Below are 12,777 nucleotides of genomic sequence, written 5' to 3'. Positions count from 1 at the left end.
GAAAAGGTCTATATCAGTTTTAGAATTAAATTAAGACACAATCCGGACTTCATTACGACCAGTTTTCATGTTTGTAGAAAGTAGAAATAAATCCAGCTCCATTTTTAGAAACTTTGACCAAAAGTGACATTTCTAATCATATCCAACCAGTTAGAAGTAAGAAGGACGTTTGACGTTGAAGCAGGAATCCGAACAAAAGCCTAAAAATAAATCAGTTTGCAAAACTAACTTGGAGTCACGGTTTAGTCTGTGAGCTTTGGGAGGGTTTAACCTGCGCATAAATGTTTGCTCCCAACGCCAATTTTACATTATTTCTGATTGCATTAACACACACACACACACACACACACACACACACACACACACACACACACACACACACACACACACACACACACACACACACACATTAATTTGTCAAGTTTGATTAAAGCAATCAAACCAAACAGAAACTTGGAAATTAAAGAGGATTCAAACCCAATATCATCTAGCAGCTTCAGCCTTCAGCCGGCTGACGATCCCGTGAGCGATATAAAACCTAAAAAAGCTGATCGACACTTTTTCACAAGAATAACCCAACTCCACAGGCGAAGAATACCTTGTGTAGAAGGCACGGCCCTCATTGGCTGGAAGTGTTTGTCAGCTGTGTTTTAACGAGTAACCAGTCGCCCGACGAGGCAGGGACAAGTCCTCACGTGTCTGTGATTACAGTTGGCATTCTGGATATGTAACAAAGCAGCAACACAAGGGAGAAGAGGATCCCAGCAGCATCCTGCACCAACACAAGCCGATGGGATGAAACAAATCCAGTGACTTGATGAAGACTTGAAGAATGCTGGTTGTCTAGTGTCGAGTTCCTCGTCCTTCAACGCTCCTAGTTGGTCCCTCAGGACTCTTGAGCATCTCTGGGCAGGGATCCATTCAGTTCCAGTAGACTATTGATTCCCAGATACCCCAGTATAATGTCACCTCTGCGGTGGGAAAGTTTCAGAACGTCCTCGGCCAAGCACTGAGCAGTGGAGAAGCGCACCTTGTCGTGATCAAACATGTCCTTAAGGTATTGCACGATTTGTTGCTGCAGGTGAAAAGAACAGAAATGACTGACAGGAAATGGTTTAATAAGACACAATCACTCCTGGGTTACCTACAAAACACTAATGGATGAAATAATGACAGTCTAAACATCTTTTAATTCTATTATAGCGCTTTTACAAACCAGTAAAGGTCGAAATAAAACCCAACATGCAATGACATCTAGTGGCAAAGTTGTATATTTACAATATTTGTAAATATTTAGATCTAACAGTAACTTCAGTGTTTATTATGGCTACAGAAGCTTGAGGTCAAGTTTTAATCAGAACTTTTTATTTCCAAAAAACGAATAAATCAAATAAATGAAAAAAAATTTTTTTAAACGAAATAAAAAAACCTACATTCACAATAGGGGGACTTCATGGCTGCAGGACATATTTAAATTACAAATCTGTTCTCCTAATTTAGGACAAATGTTCCAGCTACCTAAAAGTCTCACCTTGAAAATTGTGCAAACTTCACTCAGGTGTTGCCTGGGTCCCAAAAACCCAAAAGCTAAAACCGGGCTCACGTGTTCTGATATGGCATAGAAGTGGGAGATGAACCCATCGGGAACCTACAGAGAGCAGCGGTAACAGGCGCTGGAGGTCAGACGGGCATGAAGAATACAGCTAGAAGAAGCGTGGAACTCACCAGGAGAAGACGCCGTTTTGCTTTTAACACAGACCAGCAAGCCGTCGCCAGGGCCTACAAAGAAAACAAAGAGTTCTCAGAGAAGGTGGTAGAAGTTTGTTGCGTGTGCACGTGTGTGTGAAACTAACCGTCTCTTTAAAGCTGTCGGAGAGCCAGCGGTTCCTAAGCACAGCTATCACGGATGAGGGAGGACTCTCCAGGTCTTCAAAGGCATCCATTAGGATGAAGTCCAACACAATGTCGAAAAAGTTCATACACACCACCTGAGGAGAGCACAGGATGTAAAAAACAAAACAAAAACACACTTCGCCTGAGTGATGCAGTAACATTTAGCAGCTGACTGAATTTCTATAAATGATAATTAGATCACTCACCCCTCGAGCCTCCAGCTCCATCTGAGTGACGGGCCACGTTTCCTCCCTCTGGGTGTAAAGCAGCATGTCTTCATAGCTCTCTAGAAAAGCTTTGGGACTCTGAGCCAGAATCAAAATCTGATGTATTTACATGCACCAACAGAAAAAGAAGATTGATCTGAATGGAACAAATGTGTGTAGTTTACCTTGTTTGCCTTTACCACCAGCCCGGCTATCATCTGTTTCCCGGTTTCCATAAAAAAAGTGCGATGAGTTTCATCCAACAATAGCATCTGGGGGAGGGGGAATCATTTCACCTTTTTTGTTTTGTTATTTTGGGACAGTTTCTACTATAAATATACTATTTCTTATCTGATCATTTATATTTCATGATTAGTTCCCAGATTTATCAGATTACTGTCAGCATCACTTTCGCTTAAGTGTTTTGTGGTTTTATTTGGATTTAAATGCAATAGATTTAAATCAATTTATGATATCAAAAAATTAAAAAAAAATTTTTTTTCATTTTTTATTCTGATTACTGTAATTATTGGTGCCGCTTCTGAGCTCTAGAATATTTGCTTGACTTTTTCCAGACTAAGAGACGGCCACTGAAATGTACCCCTTGTCCTGTTTGGGTTTACTTTAAAGGTATTGGCCAGATTCGGCATTAAAATTGTAGAAATTCAGTATAACTACACTTTACCATCTATATAAATAAGAACTGGGTTCAGTTTTTCATTTTGTTAAGGAATTTTGTCATAAATGATTGCAGATAAAATCAAAATCCTCTCCTCCAGAGAGTGAAGAACTGTGTTCTGCAATCATCACTCCAGCGCGTAAAACAAGGTAGCTGCTGATGCTAGTATTGTGAATAACTGTACTTTGTTTACTTTCGTGCTCTTAATTATTACGGAAAATTGCGTTTACAGCTGCGGCAAAAGGTCTGAGCCATAAGTCTGTGTCCTACACGCATTTTTAAATAACAGGTCAGATCTAAAATAATAATCTACATCTATAAATCCATCTAGAATCGCACCGGTACTTCTGGACTCCGAGTCCTGTTAGCATGACTGCAGCAACACAGTTAACTGTGTTAGCTCTGATAAGGAAAAAGCAAGTCATTTGGGAAAGCTACGACACACACAGATATAATGTAAAAGATGATCCCCATATCAACAATAGATCCTCCGTGGACCAGTAGAACGTCCGTGCCATCCTGGATTAGTGCAAACGAGTCAAACTAAGGAGTTACTCCAGCATCAGGAAGATTTATTCTGGTGAGCTATTAGTTATATATTTTCCAGAGTTATATCAATATATGCATGGAGCCATAAAACTGGCAGCACACATATCTGTAGATTACTGAATTATATTGGGACACATGATGGAGCGAAGACCAGCTGAGAACTCGTCAGCTTAGAGCGGGAGTCGGCAACCCGTGGCTCTGGAGCCGCATGCGGCTCTTCCATCCATCCATCCATCCATCCATCTCTGTGCTTGTAAAATAATGAATGGAGATTTAATTAAATGCTTTATATTTTTACTGCATTAATTTTACATCTGTATGCCAATTCTAAATGTAAAGATTGTCTGCGTAAACCTGAACAGTTCCAACCCAGTCTTACTGTGAGACCGGGTTGGCGCGTCACGCTTGTGCGTAATCATAGGTGCTTCCTGAGCTGAAGAGGATGTGAGATTCTGGGCTTCTCCTCAGACGGCTCCTGGATGTGTCGCCACATTGGAGACAGGAACAAGCACTATTCAGCCAAAGTTTCATAATCAGGGAACATTTTCTAAGTGACAAGTCTCGCTTCAGTCGGAGGAATCTTCCCGCATGCGCTCTGGTTCTGTGACGCGCTCCAAGCCCTTCTCCACATCTTCAGCTCGCTGTGGACCTTATGTAGTACGCGCTGACAGTGAGCTGCGCTGAGCAGTGTCCAGCTCAGATGTTCAGATGGGAATCTTTTCTTGGGTGATTTAGCTACATCTGCGATGTGCGAAACAAATAAAATGTCAGTTCGTCTGCATGCGTCGGGGTAATTCTTTCTATTCTTTCTCCGTCAAACTAAACGGTCAAATACGGGAACTATCCGGTCAATGCAAGCCCTGCTTTTAACTGTTCTGTTTTCTTGTGAAAATTGTTGCAAAGAGATATAATTTAACTGGATTAACACCAGAGCCAGGCGCACTGCGCCGTTATCTCCGTCACTGTAAATGAGGGAAAAACAAAATGATCGGATCCTTTTCTGACCTTCCCCACCTACAAAGTTTAATTACAACAATCAAACGTGACAGAGCCTGGATTTGTATTCTGAACAGTCTAAACATGTTTTAAAAAGAAACGTATGACAAAAGTGGCACCTGCTCAGTAAAACCACCGACAGGGTGAAAAATATCAAAATATTGTAGGCAGAGACGGGCTACAACTTCTGGATCCCCTTTATATAAATCGTTTTATTGATTATCTTTTTTATGAAAGATAACTTTGACAGACATGAGCGACCGGTACCGGCTGCTGTCGCCTGTTGTGAGCAGCTCTCTGCTGTCTGAGGGTAGGCCCCGCCCACAACGCCGCGGCTGCTGTGGCTCCTAGTGTTTTCTTTACTGTGGGAAACGGGTAATAATGGCTCTTTGATGGGAACAGGTTGACGACCCCTGCCTTAGAGCTTGCGGTGGAGCACAGAAATGAAATATTTAACAAAAGTAAACAAACTGTACCGATTTTGGTTCTGAAGATGAACAGAATCCACCTCGATGTTCAAATCGGGTCATGGGTCTTCAGAGTCAAACGGTCTAAAACATGTCTGCACCTCCAGTAGTGATATCCAGCTGGCGGGATCGGAGTTCAGCTGAACTTCTACGGTAATCCAATATCTGTTCTTGTCGCCGTATCCCAGAGAAAAACCTAATCTGACCGACTAGCAGAGGCTTCAGAAGCTACATCTGACTGATGACACATTGTTCTCTGCTATAACTCTAATGCAGAAACACCGGAGTCAGGTGATGTTTACCATAGCGGTTTCAGCAGATCTCCTTGTGAAACGTCACCAGCTGCCCAGGGCTTAGACCGGAAGTTAGTTTCCGTTTTTCCCACGCCAGTAAAAAAAACTCTGATTTTCTTAAAATTCCAGCCGTGAAAATCCCAAAACCTTTTTCATCTGAGGTTTGACTACACATTTACACATGTTGTTCAAAGCAAATTTGCCTCTGGCCAATATCTTTAAGCTTTTATCCATTTTTATAGGAGTGTTTCTAGTTTTCCTGTCCTTTGACAAATTTAAACTGAAAGAATGATGTCATATTTACATGTTGTTCTTAGCATATATTAATATAAACCATGGTTTCTTAAGGTGTTTTAAGCACAACGTTGGATAAAGGCTTAATTAATAGAGTTATACTCATTTCATTAGCATGTTTCACTGATATCTGCAGCAGAAATCTTCAACAATTATGAATTAATATAAAAGAATAACAAAATCTCAGTTTTGAGATCCCTCGATGGTAAAGTCAGCTGAAACTCACCTGGAATGCTTGCCTCACACAGTGGAGCTTGGCTAGGAAATCTTGGTCTCCGTAACATTCAAGTAATTCCGTCCTGGCAACGAGAAGGAAATGTGTGAATTATCTGGTAACGGTTGCGTGATCACATGATAATTCTAAAACACCGAGTTTAACTGAGCAAACCAGCATCTATTCACGCAGAAAGCAACGTTAGCATCTACGGTGAGCTAAAAGTTTTATCCAGGTGAACCAAATCTGTTATAACTACACATAAACAATATTTAAACTGCTGGTTTTCATACCTCAGCGATCTAAATTTGACTTTGCCTTCCCGGACCAGAAACAGGGCCTCTTCGTAAAGAGCTGCAGGCTTCATCGGTGGATAGATCTCGTCTAGAGTCATGTTATCCAACAGCTGCACAGATGAAACACACACGTGTAAAAAGGTGCAGTGAGAATGCCGTGTGTGTGTGTGCGTGTGTGTGTGTGTGTGAATGGATGAATGAATGGTACACTGTAGTGTAAAGCACTTTGGAGTCCTAGGACTCTGAAAGATAGGTCGTTTATAAAAAAGTTTCAGACAAACAACAGAGAATAGAAACTCACTTCTGCAGCTGAGAAAAAGGAATCCTCCGAGGAAATGGTAGTCGCGTCGTCGTCTCGTGGTCGATGGAAACTTTCTACTTGAGGCAACAGAAGAGTTCCTTCACTCTCTGCTAAAGAAAAGACAAACTCAATGTGCTCCAAAGACCTTTTTTCCATCTTTATTTATTGAGGTTAGGCTGGTAGTCAGTCTGTTACTGTTCAAATGTTTGAGCCTAGAATCCAGCTTAATTTTCCTTTTTTCATTCCAGCCGACTCTTACCAAAGTCTGCCAGCACACTCTCTGTTGGGATACTGCTGCCAAAATCCTCCTGTAGGTGGTATGCTCTGTGCAATAATGTCTCTAACTTCTCAGAAAAGGCTTTATTTTGGGCTTCAGCCTAAGACCAAACAAAAGAAAACGTTTAGTATCTGTACAGTAGCTCTGCTGTTCTACTACTCGGTGCACTGAAGGGCCGGAAGGTGAACCAAACAAAATCCAGAACAATGCTCGATGTCAACGTAAAGGCCAATTCAAAAGACGATGTTTGATGGTTACCGTGGGAACATCTTCACACGCTGCAGCCTGAAGGGCGAGGCTGTTGTTACAGGAGGCCGACTGGCTTTGATGACGAATGTTTAGGGCTTGTTCCCACTTCTGTAGAGCTTCCTCAAATAACTCCATCCCTGTAGGAAAAAGAGCAATGTGACTCGGGCTGTTTCAATGTAAAACCTGTCGATAAAGGGCCCTTGTACAGTAAGAGTAGAAAAAAGATGCAGATGCAGTCTATTCCTGCAGCTGTTTGCGCCAGTTGTTCTGTAAATACTGCTAACAAACAGAATTTATTCTAAATGAAACGCAGCCAACATCACCACACCTATGTTTTCAGGTCAACGTGTCTGCTGTGTTACAAGTCTACCGCCGGCCGAGTGGCATTCAGGACTAATGAGAGAAAACACTGTAACAAACACAAAACAATATTTTTACACACACACACACACACACACACACACACACACACACACACACACACACACACACACACACATATATATATACACCCATCTAACGGATTATCAGGAACACCATACTAATACAGTGTTTGACCCCCTTAATTCTACGTGGCATTGATTCAACAAGGTGCTGAAAGCATTCTGTAGAAATGTTGGCCCATATTGATAGGATAGCATCTTGCAGTTGATGGAGATTTGTGGGATGCACATCCAGGGCACGTAGCTCCCGTTCCACCACATCCCAAAGATGCTCTATCGGGTTGAGATCTGGTGACTGTGGGGGCCGTTGTTGTACATTGAACTCATTGTCAAGTTGAAATGATTGGAGCTTTATGACATGGTGCATTATCCTAGCCTGGCAAGCCAGACTAAATAAATGTATTATTTAGTCTGGCCATGCTCCATTGACGGCTCTCGGTTGTGGGGCGGGTTCTACCGTTGTCTTTCAAATGATCTCCACATTCCACTGGACAATGAATGTGACATACTCTTGTTTCACTCTGTTGCATCATCCCACCCACCAGGCATATAGAGTGCCCTGATTGGCCCACAAAGCGATAAAGCTCTGTGATTTGTTCACTAAGCAGATAGAGCACTATGATTGGCCCACCATTATGGACCAATCACAGCTCTTTATGTGTTTGAAACCCCTCTAGAGAGCTGTGATTGGCTAGCCAGAGTCCTGGTAGGAGCTGCTGAGGTTCCAATGGAGCGTGCCTAGACCATTCTTTGCAAAGCAAGAATTTGGTCTAGTTCACTAGGCTAGCATTATCCTGCTGGAAGTAGCCATCTGAGGATGGGTACATGGTGGTCATGAAGAGATGGACATGGTCAGAAACAATGCTCAGGTAGCCTGTGGCATTTAAACCATGCCCAATCGGCACTAAGGGCCCTAAAGTGAGCCAAGAAAACATCCCCCACACCATTACACCACCACCACCAGCCTGCACAGTGGTAACAAGGCATAATGGATCCATGTTATCATTCTGTTTACGCCAAATTCTGACTCTACCATCTGAATGTCTCAACAGACCAGGCAACATTTTTCCAGTCTTCAACTGTCCAATTTTGGTGAGCTCGTGCAAATTGTAGCCTCTTTTTCCTGTTTGTAGTGGAGATGAGTGGTACCCGGTGGGGTCTTCTGCTGTTGTAGCCCATCCACCTCAAGGTTGTGAGCGTTGTGGCTTCACAAACGCTTTGCTGCATTCCTCAGTTGTAACGAGTGGTTATTTCAGTCAAAGTTGCTCTTCTATCAGCTTGAATCAGTCGGCCCATTCTCCTCTGACCTCTAGCATCAACAAGGTATTTTCGCCCACAGGACTGCCGCATACTGGATGTTTTTCTCTTTTCACACCATTCTAGTAAACCCTAGAAATGGGTGTGGGTGAAAATCCCAGTAACTGAGCAGATTGTGAAATACTCAGACCGGCCTGTCTGGCACCAACAACCACGCCACGCCCAAAATTGCTTAAATCACCTTTCTTTCCCATTCTGACATTCAGTTTAGAGTTCAGGAGATTGTCTTGACCAGGACCCCACCCCTAAATGCATTGAAGCAACTGCCATGTGATTGATTGATCAGATAATTGCATTAAAGAGAAGTTGAACAGGTGCTCCTACAATTACTGGTCAGTGGAGTCAGTGCAGTTTTGTGAGTTTCATGGCTGTTGCCAGTTACGAATCAGCACCAGAAGATTCTAGATGACAAGCAAAGACGAGTCAGACACAGTAAGTTGAAAGTAGATAAATACATTGTCATAGCTGGTGCTAGCACACTTAGTTGTTTTACGGCAGGGGACACTTACTACTCTTACAACGGTAATATGCCTCCGGCATAGAGGAAGAGTTGTTTTTACCATCTGGCTGTTAGCTTGTTGTTATAGATCTGAATGACTCATTAAATGAGGTAAAACACCAAGTTTGACTAATTATTCACTTCACGCAAACATTTCACTGTAATATGGAGATGTTGGTCATTGAAAAAGTAGCTTATGATATTTTTAGAGCTGTCTTTTGCTTCTAATTCACTGCTCACGCTGAATGCCAGTGTGCACTACAGTGGGGCAAAAAAGTATTTAGTCAGCCACCGATTGTGCAAGTTCTCCCACTTAAAATGATGACAGAGGTCAGTAATTTTCATCATAGGTACACTTCAACTGTGAGAGACAGAATGTGAAAATAAATCCATGAATTCACATGGCAGGATTTTTAAAGAATTTATTTGTAAATCAGGGTGGAAAATAAGTATTTGGTCAATAACAAAAATTCAACTCAATACTTTGTAACATAACCTTTGTTGGCAATAACAGAGGTCAAACGATTACTATAGGTCTTTACCAGGTTTGCACACACAGTAGCTGGTATTTTGGCCCATTCCTCCATGCAGATCTTCTCGAGAGCAGTGATGTTTTGGGGCTGTCGCCGAGCAACACGGACTTTCAACTCCCTCCACAGATTTTCTATGGGGTTGAGGTCTGGAGACCGGCTAGGCCACTCCAGGACTTTCAAATGCGTCTTACGGAGCCACGCCTTTGTTGCCCGGGCGGTGTGTTTGGGATCATTGCCGTGGTGGAAGACCCAGCCACGTTTCATCTTCAAAACTCTCACTGATGGAAGGAGGTTTTGGCTCAGAATCTCACGATACATGGCCCCATTCATTCTTTCCTTAACACGGATCAGTCGTCCTGTCCCGTTGGCAGAAAAACAGCCCCAAAGCATGATGTTCCCACCCCCATGCTTCACAGTAGGTATGGTGTTCTTGGGATGCAACTCAGTATTCTTCTTCCTCCAAACACGACGAGTTGAGTTTATACCAAAAAGTTCTACTTTGGTTTCATCTGACCACATGACATTCTCCCAATCCTCTGCTGTATCATCCATGTGCTCTCTGGCAAACTTCAGACAGGCCTGGACATGCACTGGCTTCAGCAGCGGAACACGTCTGGCACTGCAGGATTTGATTCCCTGCCGTTGTAGTGTGTTACTGATGGTGACCTTTGTTACTGTGGTCCCAGCTCTCTGCAGGTCATTCACCAGGTCCCCCCGTGTGGTTCTGGGATTCTTGCTCACCATTCTCATGATCATTTTGACCCCACGGGATGAGATCTTGCGTGGAGCCCCAGATCGAGGGAGGTTATCAGTGGTCTTGTATGTCTTCCATTTTCTGATAATTGCTCCCACAGTTGATTTTTTCACACCAAGCTGCTTGCCTATTGTAGATTCACTCTTCCCAGTCTGGTGCAGGTCTACAATTCTTTTCCTGGTGTCCTTCGAAAGCTCTTTGGTCTTGGCCATATTGGAGTTTGTAGTCTGACTGTTTGAGGCTGTGGACAGGTGTCTTTTATACAGATAATGAGTTCAAACAGGTGCCATTAATACAGGTAACAAGTGGAGGACAGAAAAGCTTCTTAAAGAAGACGTTACAGGTCTGTGAGAGCCAGAGATTTTCCTTGTTTGAAGTGACCAAATACTTATTTTCCAACCTGATTTACAAATAAATTCTAGTGTTGATTTCCTTCGTATGATTGCCCCTGTTGCCTCTGAGCTTTATTTGTGTTTTATCACAGATTTTAATACTTCATAAAAAACTGTATAAATAACGCCTTACCCATCAAATAGAGGTTCTCTGCATTGACATCCTCTACTGCCCCCGCTTCCTCAACCACAGGCTCTGCCTCCCAAGGGGTGGGGGGATTAGCAGACTGATTTGGGGAGTTTGGGACTCGTGTCTATGTCAAACACACACACACACACACACACACACACACACACACACACACAAAATAAACATCAAGCACACAAAAAAGTTGTCCAAGTAAAAATGGTATTAAATTTAGCCAAAATTCTACATTTTGAAAAAAAACTTACAGACGCCAAGCTGTGGGAGGAACTCGAGTGTTTACTGGGAGCCAAGGAGGAGATTCCACTCATGGTGTCATTGCTCCGAGAGCTGGGGCTCATCATCTGTCGACTGGTAAGTGGAACTGTCTCAAATAAGAAGGAAAAGGAATTTTAAGAGTTATTTCAAACCGCTAAGTGTATTCATTTTCAATAGTTTCACCTCTCTTTAATGATGACGGTCTTCCTGTTTTCAACAGAGCCTCGGGTATGCCCACGATTTTATGGCCATCCTTTGCTTGTATCGCCTGTTTTCTTTTTCTCCCTCGCCTTTTCAGCTGATGAGCAGTGAGAGCCAGAGCCACGCTTCCTAGTGCCGTGGCAAACAGGACCTTCTTCAGGCTTGGGGAAAGCTTCAGCTGGGAAAATATTGACTGAAAACAACAGGAACAGCAAACATCCAAATCACATATCATACATTTACACCCATTTTTTTGTACCAGTTTAAAGGTCTCACCTGCCCAAATGTGGAGTAGAGAAAGACCGGTATCTCTGCTACAGTCATGGCTAAAGCCTGGGCGATTGACATCCCCTCTCCTCGTTTGAGAGACATTTCAGGGACTAAAATGCCTCTTGTCCCAGTCCTCCAAAAGTCACTCACGTTCAGCCAAAAACCTGCACAATCTGCTCTCAGATCAGCTGATGCTTAGCTCGCTGATTGAGTTCCTGCAGCCATCCACTCATGAACCTGGGTTTGATGATGGGGCCTATAACAGACAAGACAACCAACAATCCTTTAAAAATGTTCACAATGCAATGACTTGCAATATCCCCTTTGTGATTTGAAATGAGTTTTAAAGTGTAGTGACTAACATTGTCAGATATAACGGCCTAATTTTAAATAAATAACCAAAGAATTAAAAGCCGTCTATGATCAAACAAGATCTAGTTGCCTTTGAATGACCATTACAGGGGTTGTTTCAAGGGTCCAGGCCTGTTTCTCAGTATCCTTTCTGTGCTTTATTCTACATAAATCAAGTTAACTAAAGCTATTGAATCAGAATATTGAAGTTTGATTGGGACAATGTTAAAATATATCCTGATCAACCCTTCTCAAAGAACCGGGCGAGGGGTCCGCTCGCTGAAGAAGATCCAACGGCGAGGAGCCTTTTGGGACCCAGCAGAACTTAACAGATGTGATACCAAACACTATCATAGCTTGAATATTTCTTGTGATGATCTTCAGCTGCAGCTACAGATTCACAGGTGACTGTGCTTTTTTTTTTACACAGATGAAAAAAGTAATCAGTGCATGTTGTCTTAAAGCAAAGTGCTTATATGAGCTAAAATAGCTAGATGGTCGACTTTTTGCAAGATACAATATCGGTGTCAGTGTGTTGACAAAGCATGAAATAAAAACAAATGATAGTTAATGGATGCTCTGTAGAAATAATCTACTTTTAAAAGTAAACTGGTGTTTGTTTTACTGCACATTTCCTCCAAATGCTGATAAAGGTCAAACTGTCCTGATCTGTTTGTAGAGGCTGTTTGCATTATATCACTGCACAAAAATAATCCCATTACTTGTATTAGTTCCAAGGCAGTCTTGCATTAGTTTAACCTTTGCAAACCAAGATCGCATTAACAGTTACAACCTGACAAGCAGACAGCTAGATGTCTGACTTAACTCAGTCTGAAATGCATTGAGACAGCGGACCAGCCTGCCATGGAGCTATTGTGCACCAGAAACTGGCTGGACAGC

General features: G+C 42.5%; 1 protein-coding gene across 2 annotated transcripts in view; it reads right to left on the bottom strand.

Annotated features, from left to right (window-relative positions):
- Positions 1-675: 675 nt before the first annotated feature.
- Positions 676-12,777, bottom strand: part of miga2 (mitoguardin 2) — a 12,630-nt gene continuing 528 nt past the window's right edge. The window contains exons 2-16 of one of the 2 annotated variants that reach the window (XM_015943056.3): positions 11,533-11,782; positions 11,239-11,449; positions 11,046-11,161; positions 10,786-10,906; positions 6,724-6,851; positions 6,448-6,565; positions 6,189-6,298; positions 5,885-5,997; positions 5,604-5,676; positions 2,285-2,371; positions 2,100-2,198; positions 1,854-1,988; positions 1,726-1,779; positions 1,532-1,648; positions 676-1,075 (exon numbers count right to left, since the gene is read on the bottom strand). In XM_015943056.3, the coding sequence (XP_015798542.3) occupies positions 887-1,075; positions 1,532-1,648; positions 1,726-1,779; positions 1,854-1,988; positions 2,100-2,198; positions 2,285-2,371; positions 5,604-5,676; positions 5,885-5,997; positions 6,189-6,298; positions 6,448-6,565; positions 6,724-6,851; positions 10,786-10,906; positions 11,046-11,161; positions 11,239-11,449; positions 11,533-11,628 (1,767 nt within the window). In that variant the 5' untranslated portion in view covers positions 11,629-11,782 and the 3' untranslated portion in view covers positions 676-886. The remainder of the gene's footprint in view (positions 1,076-1,531; positions 1,649-1,725; positions 1,780-1,853; positions 1,989-2,099; positions 2,199-2,284; positions 2,372-5,603; positions 5,677-5,884; positions 5,998-6,188; positions 6,299-6,447; positions 6,566-6,723; positions 6,852-10,785; positions 10,907-11,045; positions 11,162-11,238; positions 11,450-11,532; positions 11,783-12,777) is intronic. The other variant, XM_015943057.3, reaches the window with a different exon arrangement.

The sequence above is a fragment of the Nothobranchius furzeri genome, chromosome 6, assembly GCF_043380555.1.
Source record: "Nothobranchius furzeri strain GRZ-AD chromosome 6, NfurGRZ-RIMD1, whole genome shotgun sequence".
NCBI lineage: Eukaryota > Metazoa > Chordata > Actinopteri > Cyprinodontiformes > Nothobranchiidae > Nothobranchius > Nothobranchius furzeri.
The sequence above is the reverse complement of the archived record's forward strand: the minus strand, read 5'-3'. Positions and strand labels throughout refer to the sequence as shown.